This window comes from Neofelis nebulosa, chromosome 16, assembly GCF_028018385.1.
Source record: "Neofelis nebulosa isolate mNeoNeb1 chromosome 16, mNeoNeb1.pri, whole genome shotgun sequence".
Taxonomy (NCBI): Eukaryota; Metazoa; Chordata; class Mammalia; order Carnivora; family Felidae; genus Neofelis; species Neofelis nebulosa.
The window spans coordinates 46,593,539-46,609,109 of record NC_080797.1 but is presented as its reverse complement, the minus strand read 5'-3'; the positions used below and the strand labels follow the sequence as shown (position 1 = coordinate 46,609,109).

General features: G+C 50.3%; 1 protein-coding gene across 11 annotated transcripts in view; it reads right to left on the bottom strand.

Annotated features, from left to right (window-relative positions):
- Positions 1–15,571, bottom strand: part of MSI2 (musashi RNA binding protein 2) — a 394,179-nt gene that overhangs the window by 56,092 nt on the left and 322,516 nt on the right. For all 11 annotated transcript variants that reach the window (XR_009255164.1, XR_009255165.1, XM_058704376.1 and 8 more), the window contains exon 9: positions 5,887–6,001. Coding sequence is in view for 9 of the 11 variants with exons in the window: in XM_058704376.1 (XP_058560359.1) it covers positions 5,887–6,001 (115 nt within the window). In the remaining 2 variants the exon portion in view is untranslated. The remainder of the gene's footprint in view (positions 1–5,886; positions 6,002–15,571) is intronic.

Sequence of the window (15,571 nt, the reverse complement as noted above, 5' to 3'; positions counted from 1 at the left end):
CCACATCTTCAATGCTCAGTAGCCACATAGGGCTAGCGGCTACCATCTTGGGCAGTGCAAATATAGGCCCTTTCCACCATCACAGAAAGTTCTGGTGCACTGTGTTGTGCTAGAAGGAAAAGGAAGGGCTAGATTTTGAGTTTCCTGCCCACCAGGAAACAGCTGAACAAATGGAGACCTCCTCGGGAAGCACCTCAGCAGATATTCTGGGGAAAGACAAATGGGTCTAGACAAGCGGCTCTAAATTCCAGCCAATCTCCTTTTGATCTGTGAGTGAACACCCGCGGATTACAGCTCGTCTCTTCTAGATGATGATTTTTTTCCCCCTTTCATTTCAGAGGGGCTTAATGTCGGGGAACAATGGGTCAAGACTTCACAGGGACGTCTCAGGACGAGCATTGTTAAGAATGCCTTAGGCTTTCTTCAGCTGGTCTACAGGGTCTATTTCCGGGCCTGCAGATTGAAGCTTCTGCAAGGCCTCAGCAACGAGGTAGCACTCTACCAGCGGCATCACACATGTTAAATAGAGTGTGCCCAGCGAGGCCAAGATAGTTAAAGGCAGTAGGACTATATCAGCTGAGGGCAGAGAAGGCCAAAAAGAAAAAAATGTATCAGCAATAATCATGTTTGCTTTTATGAAGTCGATTTTCATTAAGAAAACCCAGAGGGGCGCCTGGGTGGCTCAGTCGGTTAAGCTTCCGGCTTCAGCTCAGGTCATGATCTCACGGTTCGTGGGTTCGAGCCCCGCATCGGGCTCTGTGCTGACAGCTCGGAGCCTGGAGCCTGCTTCCGATTCTGTGTCTCTCTTTCTCTCTGCCCCTCCCCTGCTTGCGCTCTGTCTCTCTTTCTCCTCTCAAAAATAAAAATAGACATTAAAAAAAATTTAAAAAGAAAAACCAGAGATGCCAGTGCACCGAGCTGGATAATTGTGGGCACCTCTTGGCCGCCGCAAGGCCGTGGAACCAAGTCTGAAGGCTGCTAAAAGACTTTTCCAAGGGCCTCAGTTGATTTTGGTTTTGTCCGGCTCAAAGGCAGGGAGAGCTGGCCTCAGAACAACCCCTCCACCGCTCTCCTGCATTCTTTTAAAGCAATTCCCATCGGGCTGATTATTCTAAGATTCTGTCAAAGGCTCTGAAAGCTAAAACCAAAACAGCTGTAGGTTTCCTCCCAAGGATGTAGGCAGAGCCACATCAAGAGAGATCAAGAAAGAATGAAGTGCAGCTACACGCTTATCAGCCTCCCTTTGATGCAATCTCCCCAAGCACGGAGGAAACCTTAAAGGGCGTTTAAAAACTAGCTTCACAGTTCCCGAGTCATTTACAGACCAGTGTATCTGTTGTCTCCCTAGAATGTCTGCTCCCTGATGCATTCTAAGCACCTAGAACAGTGCCTGCCCTTCGTAGGTGCTCAATAAATATTTGCTGAGCGAATGGATTTAAAAGCTTTCATGGTTTAATAGTCTCACTTCTAAAAATCTGTACAAGGGTTACAGATTTTTTCTGCTCTTCTAACAACAAAAATGTCAATCACTGAATCCTCATTTCATTAAAGAGCTCTTAAAAAATGTTTTTCTGTCTGCACCGAGTTCATCAGCCAAACTGTCATAGTGATGGCATTGACATGTTACGGGTGATGGTAGTGATTCCAAGGACAGATGAACGCCATGGGGGGTGGGAGGAGACCCAGGTGACTTGTGGGGACATGTCAGGCCATCCCACCTTAGCGAAGGATCAGATTCCGCCTGATGCCACCGTGGTAAGAGAGAAGAAGCAAAACAGCAGATGGCACTCTCCTTGCCCAGAGAGTCCAGAGGCTTGGGATGCCAGGCTATGCCAATGCGAGCGAAGGGCAGCTCCGGGAGTCTCCAGCAAGTGCATCAGAGGCTCGGCAGACACTCCAGCCTGGCCGAGGAGGCAAGAGGCCAACCAGGCCGTGAGACTGTGAGCGTGTTCCCTGGCACTGTGCGTGCTTCACCCCTTCCACCTGGACCTTGGGCTGAGCTGGTTCCTGGCTGGGGGAACATTCTGGCAGCTCTCAGGAAGCCCATCTCAGCGAATGTCTGGAGGCCTTCACCATAGTGGCTGGGGCCTCAGGAGGACTGGGGTCTGATGAGGCCTGGAGCCCTGTGCACGGATCTTTGTTGGGAGGCAGAAACTCAAAGATAATCCAACTCCTTGGGCTGAGGGTCTGAATGGAGCAGGAGGCTACAGGTGCCACAGCACAAGTCACACCTGCTGCTTTGTGTTCCCAGTCACTGGCAGGAAGGGTGTTGGGCAGTGTGGAAGGGTGTTGGGCACCTGCTTGGGTGGGAAGGCCTGGGGCTCCCCACTACTTTACTAATAACACCTATTGCTGTATTTTGTTGACTGGAAGACACGCATTTTTTTATCTTTTCACATTTTCACATCTCGGAAAGTAGGCTCTATCTCACGGTCATTGTGATAAGAAAGCATTGGTGCAGGTTAATTAACAGCATATTTATTTTTCTTTCTGAATGTTTGTACAAAGATGAATTTCACCACCTGTGATACCTTGGATTTGATGAAATGTAGCACTGGCTGGACACAATATGGTTTATCATCAACAACCCTATGAAGTGAGAGTTTCCCATATTCCCATCTAAGGATGGGGTAAACCGAAGGACAGAGATGTTGTCACTTGTCCCAAGTCACACAGCTCATGGGGTGAGGAGTCCAGACCTCCTGGTTCTCAAGTCCAAGGCTCTTCCCACTGGCTTACCCAGCCCCCACGTCCCAATTGGTGGAGGCTAGGCTAACACCACCAATTCCATCCAAAGGGCTCTATGCTTGACTGGAGAAGGAGGAAAATCTCTGTGACAGGAGGTGGGGCTGGCTGAGGCCTGGGGGCTCTGCCTGGTAACAGCCTCAACAGACCTCCATGGGCAAAAGGCAAAAGCCTTAAGTGGCAGGGATGTCGATTGGTGTGTGTGTGTGTGTGTGGGGGGCCCGTGGGAGGTCATAACTCAAGGACGAATAGATTCAACCATGACAACATTTTTAACCAACAATTACTTCTTTACTGCAGCTCAGGGAAGGCATAACTTCAACCATGAGAGATGGGAAAATAAGTGGGGCAGGGGAGTGAGTTCCTGCCATTCATCACTCATCACACATCCCTCCCTCAAGAAGCAGAAGCCAATCATAGACCACGAGGGTTTGCCCATCACCAGCTGGGTCAAAGCTAATCCTGGAGGCACCGAGCCTGGCACTCCTCCTCGCACATGTCCCGTGTGGACGTGACCCCTCCGCCAGGCCAGTGGGCTCTCAGGTTTCCACACGGGGACCCTGACCTTCTAAGGCTATTCCTGTCTGGATCACCCTTCGCTTGCTCACCTTCTCAGCTCCGCTAACAGGTCACCTCCACAGGGAGGTATTCCCTGATTCCTCAGACTCATTTCCATTCTCTATTATGGGCTCCTAAAGCACCCCATAACTCTATGAGGATAACTAACTATCTGTAGGATTAGCTGTTAACTGTTGTCACGCTCACTGGACCACGAGCTTCAGAGGGCAGGGACAACATCTGCCTTGTTAATAAGCACTGTCTCCCAGCACCAGCCCGGGGCAAGGCACGCAGCAGGTGCTCAAAGCCTACTCGCCCCTGAACACCTCCCAGGTTCGACAAAGCCTCCCTGCCTTGGCTCCCATCTTAAAACCACTGGGTGCCCTCTGTTCAGGGATCCGAGCTTGGGTGTCCATGGAGACATCGGTCCCCAGCCCCTGCCTACACAGTCTGGGGCGAACGTTGACCTTTGCACCCTTGTTCTGTGGCAACTGACAAGAGTGAGCTGGCTTCGCCTCACGCCTCTGCACCTGAAGAAAACAGTCCATTTTCCTCAGCATGTCAAGGGCATCAAGTTAGACTCAGAAAGATAGGGCACTTCTGAAGATCTGATCCTAAAAAGGATTTATTTAAAATTATTTTTTTTAACGTTTATTATTTTTTTTGAGACAGAGAGAGACACAGCATGAACGGGGGAGGGGCAGAGAGAGAGGGAGACACAGAATGGGAAGCAGGCTCCAGGCTCTGAGCCATCAGCCCAGAGCCCGACACGGGGCTCGAACTCGCGGACCGCGAGATCGTGACCTGAGCCGAAGTCGGACGCTCAACCGACTGAGCCACCCAGGCGCCCCCCTAAAAAGGATTTATGCCCCAGGGCCTTTATACTCAACCTTTAAAATTCAAGACTCCCCATGCCAGCAGGCGGCAACTCTTTTAAGATGTGATTTTAAAATTTAAAACTATTAATCCATTCAGACCTTCTTTTGGTATACAACATAAAGTAAAAACCACATAAAAATGACTTTTTAAGCAAGAGCTAGCCAAGTGTCTCCTAGCCAACCAGGAGATAATTCCCACTGATTTTTAAAAGTCATTTCTGTATAATAATGATACTCATACACAGAAATACATTTAGTTCAGGTGCTTTAACTTTCCATCAACAGGCACGTCCCTAAACACCACACCACTTAATTACCATAGCTTTGTGCTATGTTCTGCTATTTGGTCAAACTGGCCTTTTCTCATTACTCTTTTGAAAACATTTCCTTATTCAGTCTCATGTGTTTCTTCTTCTAGATCAGCATTAGAATCGTTTGGCCAATTTTTAAAGAAGTACATAGGAATTTCCATCGAAACTTGGTTAAACCGAAAGAATTCCTTCCAGAAGAAGTACCATTGCAGCCAGTTTCAGGAATTCTCATGGCATCTCTTTCCATTTCTTAAAGTTCCACAAAATAACTTTACCTCCCCTTGTTATTTCCTCAGACAAGAGAGATACAATTCTTTTTAAGAATTTATAACACCAAGAAAAGTTTTATACATTTAAAATTGAGCCAGGGATGATTCAAAGAGCTGCAAATCTGAAAACACACAAAGAGTCGATCAAACAATATAGAAGGAGGACTCAGCCAAACCAAATGAAAATCCATTAAAACTAGACAGATCCTGTGCCTGAATGGAATTTTACCATTAACTACCATTTATCCCATTTAATTAGTATTTTCCCGACACACAATAACTTGCACTAAAATACCGTTCTCTCGCCTTGAAATTTCTAATTATTGTTGCGACCCACACCATTACGCTCCTCCACTGCTTTCTCCATTTTTCATGCCATTTAAGCGGTAAGATTTTCAATTATCTGCGCGGGACGGACAGAGATACCTTTAAGGAAGGGGCATAATATGCAACTTAATTTCTCTAAAAGCCAGGAGAGATCATTTTTTGTCGGAACAAACACACTTTGTCTTTCACCTTTTTTTTTTTTTTTTTTTTTTTGGCAAATAAAGAGTAAAACAGGCCATTTAAAACATCCATTTAAATGCAAATTCTGATATCCCAAGAGAAAAAATGTTAATCATTTAAATAGACAGGATTATAGCCCACCTTCATCACTCCCCCTCCTCTCCCAAGTTTTAGAAAATGTAGCCTCAGCTCACACAGGTGAAGCCGCGAGGTGTCCTTAGGTCTTTAAGAACGCCCAGTTAGTAGAGAGGAGTGAGGCCCGGAGGTGGCTCTTCTCCTTTTGAAAAGGGAGCGGAAAGGTGATAAAATAGTATCAAGCAGCTCTTATGAGCCAGGCATGGGACAAGATGATCTATCTATCTATCTATCTATCAATCATCTATCACCTATCTACCTACCTACTTCCCTATTTACCTATTATCCATCTATTGTCTATGTATCTATCTCTCTTCATTTAATGGTTACAGATGTCTTGCAAAGGGGCCTGTCACCTTCGTTTACAGACGAGGAAACTGAGGCTCAGAGAGGTAAGGCAGCTTGCCCAACTGGTAGATGACCCGGCTGGGTGTATAGTCCGTGATGGCTCTGCTGTGTCCCCAGGGTCCCGCCCAGACTCACCTAGCATTCCCATGCCAAGCATGAACGCGTCCATGGTGTAAGGCAGTCCCCGGGCCCGGCCTCTTGTCCCCGGTGGGAACATGACTTCCTTAGGCTGAGCTTTCTTACATTCTACCTGTTAAACAGAAAAGGCGAACAAATGAGATGCAAATGAATTCCACGTAAATGTCAAATGCAGAACGGATCTGGTTACCAGCTAAGGTATTTTTAGCCTTGCTCCTTATTCACTGTAAAAATAGCCAAGCCGAGTAAATGGCCTGCAAAACAAATATTTAAGAAAACACGCCACTTGTTGCAAATCCTGCTTTGGAGAAACCTACAAGGATGAAATTGGGTTTGGAGGGGTGGCAGGGACGCGGGCTGAAGACACACGTGCTGGCGCCGAGTGCTCAGACTGGGACGTGTGCAGACGATGGCTGCTGGGTGTATCTGTGAAGAAAAACAATAGCAGTAGTAAAAGTCCCTCACGACTGTTTGGCCCTTCACATGCTTGCAAATTCCTTCAGGCCGGTGACCCTTCACATCAGGCCATCTGATTCTCTCTCTTATTAAAGACACAGGCCAGTTAGTTTTAGCTCCATTTCACAGATGACAAAACTGAACACCAGCAGGCTTGCGTAATGTGCCGTAAGCCATATCCTGGCAGGTGCAGGTCTGGAAGCTGGAGTTTTAAAATTTCTAGGTCAGCGATGCCACCGTCTCCATAAAACCTGCCCCAGCATGCTCCTGGGAGAAGTAATGACATTAAACACCGCTTCTGTCCATCTGGATTACCGGTTTCTCATTCTGCAGCTACGTCTTCGAGTGGTTGCTAATCTTTCCTATTTCCCTTCTGCCTCCAAAATTTCTTAATCCTATTCTGCTCACACAACCCAGAAGTCACTTACTTAACCACCTTAATGATGTAGAATACAAACTCCAGGGGAGAGGTAAAACCGTTGCCTGCTGACGTAGCTGCACTATTTTCAAGAGCGTGTTTCAGATGCCTGCTCTGTGCTTACTTCTTTGAGTTTACAGACAAACTTAACAAACATCGTTAACTGGTAATCAGCCCCGTCACTGATGAAGATGGGATGCTGTAGGGCAGGGCTGCTTATGGAAGCAAAAAGAATCAGCATGACAGTCCGATAGCGAGGGAGAGAAGAATCAGGTACCATATTTAAAAGGGGGCCAGATGGCATAGGAGCCCAAACTCCACGTGGCTCAACAGCTGCTGAGGGTCTCACTATCACACAGAAAATTACTATCGTTGCCAGGGTATCTGAGATATGAAGAAGTTCCATTATGTGCCTTATACTTTGCTTTAAAGGGACCTATACGGGCTATCCACTTTGGAGATATGGATAGCTCTCAAATCTTCTCATCCCAAATATTTCAATTAGAAAAAATATTTCATTGGGGCGCCTGGGTGGCTCAGTCGGTTAAGAGTCTGACTCTTGATTTTGGCTCAGGTCATGATTTCACGGTCTGTGAGAATGAGCCTTGGGCCAGGCTCTGTGCTGACAGTGTGGAGCCTGCTTGGGATTCACTCTCTCCCTCACTCTCTGCCCGTCCCCTGCATGCTCTCTCTCTCTCAAAATAAATAAACATTAAGAAAATATTTTAGTGCTTAAGGCTTGGGGGAAGCTTTAATTACCTAAAATATTAACTGGTCTTTCAGAGACACCAGATAACAGGTATTACTCACTCTTGCTCTTTAAAGAGTGATAACCACACAGTCTTTAAAACCATGGACAAAATGGCTCAATACTCAGGCTCAATATGCCTGATAAGCTTCATACAAAGAGTTTTTATAGATTAAAAAGAAAGAGATGAGCATCCCGAAATGGAAATGGGTGAACGACATGAACAAGCAGTTCACAAATGACTAGTAATTAGACATATCTTTCATATCACACGTCACAAATGATACTCCTAAACAAGATACCTTCTCATCTATCAGATTGGCTGCGATGACAGGATTCCTTGATGTCAGAGCCCCAGAGAGTATGGGGAGGAGGGGTAGGAATTAGCACGTATCTTTTTGGAGGGCAACAAGACAAAATATCGAAAGCCATACAAGTATGCATTCTTTGACCTAATAATCCTACTTGCAGGATAAAATCCTACTTTATAAGAATAAACTTATATGGATAAGGCTACTGTGGTGACAAGCACTGATTATAATACTTTTCTAAAGGAAATACCCTAAATGTCCAAGAACAGGGAATCAGTTAGCCAATTTTGGTTCATCCAAGCTGACTGAAAGCTATGAAGCCACAGAAAAGTATGCTGATAATAACAAGCAACAGTATTGGGAAACCCTCAGTCCAGGATGGTTGGTCACCCTAAATGTAAGGGGTGGGGGGAAGATAAGTAATTGTAGATGCATATCATATATGGGGATAGGATCTTTGTGGAAGATAAATAAGTGTATATACATATCCTATATGGGGAAAATATTACAAAGACATACCAAAGTTGCCTTAGAGCGACTTTGTTCTTTCACTTCCGTGGTGCATTTTGTTATTGCTGTTTATTTGCCAAGTTTTCTGCTTTGAGTGTTACTGTTGCAAGTAGTGGTAAGGAGAGGTGATTAAAACGAAATACATTCATCAGAATTGGTCTTTCAGATTTCTCTCATAAGCCCAGGGTGACAATTTGCTCCTACGCTCCATCCCTGGGACTCCGAAGCAGGCTGAGAAAGCTCATTTGCAAGAGCCTGCCCGAGCCCAGGAAGATGGGTGTGCTCTGCAGAGGCAGACAGATAATTACCTGACGCCAGCACCGGGATCCGGAATAATACCGCTAACCAGCTCACTTCCTAATGGCCCTATCGGTGACAATCTATTGCATTGTCTTATGAAAACCTGCTGCCTGTTCCTAGGCAACCTGATCAACGAAAATTTCAGGTTTATACAGTTTTCATTTAGGGAACATAAAGGTTAACTGACTGTAATGGGAGTATTTTAAACAAACCCACCTACTCTCCCTCTCACTGAATAGGGCTGGCAGCTCCATTTAATTCTGCTCTGTTTTTGCTGGTGCTGTTTTGGGCAGCGGCGGCTGCGTGGGTTCAGTCGACCACCTGCTATGTCAGCTGTGAGTGCTCCCCGAGGCCAGGGGCCATGGCACACGCACCCTCTGGGGGATCCCGGCACGTCCTGGGCACTTGAGTGACAGGGAAAGGTAGCTGCCGCACCAGGGAGCCTGGCCTGGCCTGCGCTGAAGGTTTCTCAAAAGATCTCTCTGGACCAGGAGGCCTGCCCACCCAGCCCCCAGCTCCTTTGAAAACATACAAGAGGAAAGAGGGAATAGCTATTCTCTGCCTGCATTCTGAGTCCCTGCAGTGTGGGTCAGGGGCTTGCTGAAGATGAAAACTATGTCCTTTCCCCATCGGACTGGCAGAAGCCTCACCTCCTCCATCAGACTGTGAGTTCTCAGGGAGCACGGATCCAGGGTCTGCCCCTATTTCCCTGGTCCCTTGTGATGTCCTGTTCAGAGCACGCAATGACTCACATGCTCGTTAGGGTCATGGAAACCCAGTCTTCTCAATTCAACCACGCTGAGGGACTCAATGTGCCTGACAAGTGCTAGGCTGTGGGCGAAGCAGACATAAATAAGGCAGGCCTCCACCTTGAGAGCTCTCATTCTGTTGAAGAGAACAGGTTCTGACTGTCTTGTTCTCCTAACATTAAAGCAAATACTCATAGGTCAACCTGCCTCCCTGTCATTTTTGGGCCTGCCAGCCTCTGGAGCGTCTTGAGTTAGACCACATTTGGGTCACCCTCCCCCACCCCCACTACCCTCCCACTGGGCCCCGTGCAAGCTAGAGAACCGGGCACGAATACCCCGAGTTACAGTCAGAACCCAAAGGGGGAACACCAGCCTGTCTCCCCAGCTCCAGTCACACACTCAGGTCATCTGGCCACACACGACATCCCTGGGATCTACTGCTGTGTACCTAACAACTTCCAAACTTCATGGCCTTGAGTAACAGCCGAGTTAACAGTGGATCGTGCTTTCTTGTGGTTCTGTGAGCAGACTGGGCCCAGGGGGGCTCTTGCTGTCGTCTCTCATGTAGCTGTGGTCAGATGGTGGCTGGGGCTGGAGCCAAAGCCTGGACTCAGCTGGAGGTTCACTCAGGGGCTTCTTCACTCACACGGCAGGTGACGTCTAGGTTCGGCTGGGACCGTCCATGGGAGGCACCCACCTCTGGCTTCCCCGCGGCTCTCCATCTTCTCACAGCGTGGTGGCTGAGTCCCAGAGAGGGGCTGTCCTGGCATGAGAATCCCGAGAGACCAAGGCAGAGTCTGCAAGGCTTCTTATAACCTAGGCCTGAGAGCCACACTGCCACTTCCGTCATGTTCTTGGTTACACCTGGTCGGCCCAGATTGGTGTGGGAGGGGTCCACACAGGGTGTGCATACTGGGAGTTTAGACCACAGGGCTGTCTTCGGAGACTAACTACCACGCAAGATCCGTGAAGAGCAGCGAGCAGACAGGACAGCGGGAGGCACTCCTCCCAGCCGTGGCTCTGTCTGGCTGGGTTCTTGGGCTAGTGGGCGCTGAGGCCCGCTTCCACCATGGGGCACGAGGCAGGCATGGGAGCTCCCGGAGGGGGCAGCCTGGAAGGAAGTGCCTGACTTCCCATGGTCAACAGAAGCAAGGGTCCTCGTGCTGACCAGGCCTCTCGTCCCAGCGATTTCAGCCCTGCCCCCAACAGAACCCCACTTATGGTACGTGCTTTCTCTGGGGTAGCCCTGGGCAGGGGCAGATTCTGTGGAAGGAACGTCTATCTCCAAGTCTTGGTCCTCAGAACCCACTTCGGCAGCTTCTCACAACAGCTACAGCTCCAAAACACGACTGGAAAAAAGCAGTGTGGTCGGAGGGGCAAGAGATTTTGCAGGAAATTCTATTTGAATCCGTGCTTATAAGGAGCTTCAGAGGCCACTTGTGACCGACAGCTCACATTAGCAAGACGAAGTCTCCGCTTTCCAGTTTCACGGCTGGTAAAGCCACGAAGCAACCCTATGCCAGGGGCCGGATGCCAAGGGCATGCCAACCCCTCCAAAGGTAGGTGGGGTTTGCTTTAAATTTTCGATCTTCAAATAGGCTGCTTTGTTTGGCAAACTGGCCTTGGAGGAGTGGGTGTGGTCTGGACAGTTACCGGATAAGAAGAGTGATTTAGCTGATCTAGCTGGACCCTTTAACGACAGGACAGTTAGGGCAGCAGCATGTTCCTCTAGAGGATGAATCAGAGGCCGGACGTGGGCCTGCGTGTGTGGTTTCTGACGTTCTGTGCCGGCTGCTTGCCGAGGTGGGGCGCCTCTGCCCATCGGGGCCCAACACAGCAAGGAGGTCTGGTTCTAACTCTATGTAGAAATAATTTCGCACTCGCAGAAGAAGTGCGAGGACAGTACAAAGGACAGTTGTAGGCGTGTCTCTACCCACATCTATACCTGTGAATGTCTTTCCCTGAACCTTACGAGAGTCAAGTGTGTACGTGATGATATGCATTTCCTAAACGTAAACCTATGTTTTTACATAACCATGGTACAGTTACCCACCTCAGGACGGACACATGGACACGATGCTTCTATCTAATATAACTTCCATGGTCTTATTCTGTCCGGGGACCCCATGATGTCCTTTATAGGTATAAATGCATCTTACAGAACAGGAAGCTGAGGTCCAGGGACCTTAGACACCTCAGCTGTGGTTGCAGACCCAGACCACGTGTGGTAAGGCCGGGTTGGAAGCCAGGTCCGCCTGATGCCATGGCCCATGCCCAGGGAGCCGGTCCCATGCCACACCCTCTCCTCAGGGGGACCACTTAGCATCGGCTTTTGAAGAAGGTAGTGGGGCTTTCGTGGGGACGGCTTCCCTGTAGCTACTCTGAGTGGCTGCCTCGCCCAACTGGCCTGCAGCCCTTGCTGAGGCAAGCTCCCTGCCGGGCACCTTTTGGAAGAGGCTGGCAGTCTGAGGACGATGCCAAGGTCTGGGAAGTGAAAAGGTTTTTGTTTTTTCCCTGGTTTCTACATACACAGCCCCAGTCAGCACATGGCCCTGGGGCTGGGAGGGAAACCAGCAGGGGGCCTTGGTCTGGGGAAACCCGAGCCCTGTGGCTGTGGCCTTGATTTACTACCCAGGACAAGGCAACCCTGTGTGGCCTGGAGGCTAGTGTTTGCAGCTTCACTTCTCACCCCAAACTGGGCATGTCAGAAACGATGTACTCCTCCAGGGAGAGAGGAGCCCATGTCAGAGGATAAAATTCACTAGTGTCCGGAGAGACCAACCTGGACTGACTGTGTGGTCGGTGGAAGGGAAGGGAACAAAGGGCAGGCCTTCTGGGTGGGTGAGTGCTTGGCGGGGGAGGGGGTGGTGGTGCCCGTGAGCAGCACCTTCTGTGGAACTTCCTGAAAGACAGGGGCCTGACCTGCCAGCTTCTCCTCCAACTCAGGCTGCACCTCTCCAGTCAGGTTCCAGAGGATTCCAGCCCGATGCTGCTTCTCCGAAGTCCCAAGCTGACCACCTCTTCTGGGAGATAGGCCCCAAGCGTGTTCCAGGGAAGCACAGGGCAGGGGGGATGTCACTCCAGTGTAAAGATCTGGGGTCCTGCCTGGATCCCAGCTCTCTCTGGTGAGGCCGGAGGACTGAGCCGTACCCCCAGAGACCACACACGGTTCGGCGCACGGCCTGTGCTGTCCCATGGCCAGGCTTTCTCTGTCCTACCCACTGTTCTCTGTTGACCTCTCTGCCAGTCAGAAGCCTTTCTGGAGAGTGTAGGAGGGCAAGACCTTTCATGGGGCTTCTATAGGTTCATAACCAAGATTCGGGGCGGGGGCGGGGGGTGCTGCTCTCAAGGAAACTACAGAACAAAGAAGACACAAGGTGAGAGACTCAGGCGAAGAACAGAGTCTACTGTCCTGCCCTCTGCACCGTACCAGGAGTTAGCCTCAAGAGCATGGCAGCGACGGAATGTGCTAGAAACTGTTCAGGTCACTAGGAAATGAAGAGGAGAGGCCCTTTGTTCAATCATTACAGGAGCTGGTGGTGGCAGTAGTGAAACCGGCAAGGCCCTTCTGGACACAGGGTCTCGTAGCTGCTCAGGCCTCATATTCAGGAAGCTGGCCCTGCTCAAGGCAGCTGCCGAATGAGTTGTGGAAGGAGGCTGATGGTGTAGCAAGGTGCGAGCAACAAGCATAGAAAGGGCCCAGTGAGGAGGCGGGGAGGGCTTGGGAGGGCAGGCAGGGCCATGGTCCTCCTCAGTGTGGAGCTCGAGATGGACCCACTGGGCATCTCCCTCTGAGTGACCTTCAGAGAGTCAGGCTGCCTTGTCTGCTCCAGGGTTCCCATTCCCTCCAGCTGCTGTACTCGTCCATGGCTAGAGGCAGAATGGAGTCACGACTGGCAGGAGCGTGTGGCTGCATGAGGACGAGGCCCGAGACACCATCATGGGAAGTGCAGCAGTCACACCCAGAGATCCTGGCGGCTGCCCTGGGAAGACCCCGCCTGTGACTCCAGCAAGGGGAGGGTGCTTCTCTATCCTGCCATGCCTACCACCCCGCCCCCCAGCGGACTCAGGGAAGCCTCTCAGCTGGGCACTTCCGGTAGCAGCAAGCGAGTTCTATGTTCTGTCCCCTCGCTTCCCCCTCCCAGACATCTCCATCAGGCACTGTCCTTGTAGACGGGGCTCAGCCTGTGGCCAAGTACCAGAGAACCCGTATGTACAGGATGACTTGTCTTGCCCTACCGGAAGAGGGTCCTTCTGCCAAGAGACCCTCACGAAAGGGCCTACTGTGCAAACCAGACGGACGTGCCAGCTTAGACGGGTAAAGGCCGCCGGCAGAAACATCCACCTTACAAAGGGCACACGGTTGCTATGAACGACCCAGACCCATTTGTGAGAAGCCCTGAGAGGCCCACAGGACATGAGATCTGGACTCTATCTCCCCGGTCAGTCAGTAGGATTACTGTAGGGAGGAAGGAACACATTGTTTATGGAGCGCTCTTTATATGCTCAGCCCGGCCACGAGATCCTCGTGAGCGTGCACGTGTGTGTATACACACATCATCATCTCACGTATAGCATGCACACAGAGTGACAGGAACACGTAACACATACAAGGCACAGTGCAGGGCACACACGTTCTCAGAGAACACCCACTGTTCTCAGTACCCTCGTTGATCAACTCATTTCCTCTGAGTTGGCTTTATCAGCCCGAAGTGACAACAGAAAAGGAAACTGAGGCCCTGAGGAATGGATTTGCCCAAGGTGATGAGGCCGGGAATGACACAGCTACGACTCGATCCTAGGTGCCCGACTTCCAAACCCGTCCCCACCTCTGGGCCACCGGCTACCCAGGCCCTGCCCGCACAGCCCTTCCCTACCACCCTCTAGCCAGCCTTCAAGGCCCGTTTGCACGCGATTCCTTCTACAAGGCCAACCCCCGTCCTCGTTCCAGCATTAATTTCATCCACTGTTTCCTCTGTTTTATTAAACTCAGCGATGACAAAGCGAAGGAGGTTATAAACCAATACTATTAACACCTCCCATTTAGCAGGCAGGGGCCGGGTGTGGACACAGAAATGAATTCAGTAGGATGTGGCTCTCCCTCATAAGGGCTCAGAGTCTGGGCAGGGAGTGGAGCGGGTCCCCAGCACCCTCGGGGACACACACCCCTGTGACTGCAGCCTCCGTTCCATCTGGACCTGAGGGCGGGGGCCTGTCCTTTCCACCAGTCTAGTTTAGAGGCTAAGGCTCCTGGCTCTAAATCTCTGCTCTGTTCGCGAGCTCTGAGCAGGAACCAGCTGCCTGACATCTCTGTGCCTCAATTTTCTCATCTATATAACAGAGTAACAGTAGTGCCCACTGCCCCACAGGGCTGCAGTGAGCGAAGAAATTAAAGCAGCTAATCCTGTAAGTGTTGGCGCCGCATCAAGGTTGGGGCATGCCTTAATCTCTGCCACGGGAGCCTAGGTGAGCATCTCTGAAGGTGATAAAGCCAGTTCACATCTGTGCTGAAGTCGCAAAGCCCAGGGAGCAGAGAGGCAGAAAGTGGCCGTCGCCCCCCAGCCCGGCAGGCTCTTGGCACCCCGCCATCGATTTTCTTCCTACCTCTCCCCCCCCCCCCCCCCCCCCACTGGCCAGGTAGGGCCCGGTCTTCCTGCTTTCGTCAGCAAGGTGCTCAAAAGGCGCTTCACAGACTGCACTATTTGGGGAAAAAGCTGATGGTGGCAGCAGCAGCTGTTGTTTTTATTTCTGGGAACCTGCAAGGGCATTTCAAAGTGACAAGACACCTCTGCCTCCAGCAGGTGCCCAAAGGCAGCCGCGAGGCTGGCTGCGCGCCCCCAGCCCTTGGGGGGCGTTGCCAGAGACCCTGCAAAAGCCTTAATTTCTATATTTATAGGATTCAAAAAAAAATTTTTTTTCTTAATGTTTATTCTTGAGAGACAGAGAGAGAGAGAGAGAGAGAGAGAGAGAGAGACAGGGTGTGAGCAGGGGAGGGACAGAGAGAGAGAAGGAGACACAGAATCCAAAGCAGGCTTCAGGCTGAGCTGTCAGCACAGAGCCCGATGTGGGGCTCGAACTCACAAACTGTGAGATCATAACCTGAGCCGAAGTTGGATGCTTAACCGACTGAGCCACCCAAGCGACCCTAATTTCTCTATTTGAGAGAGAGAGAGAGAGAGAGAGAGAGAGA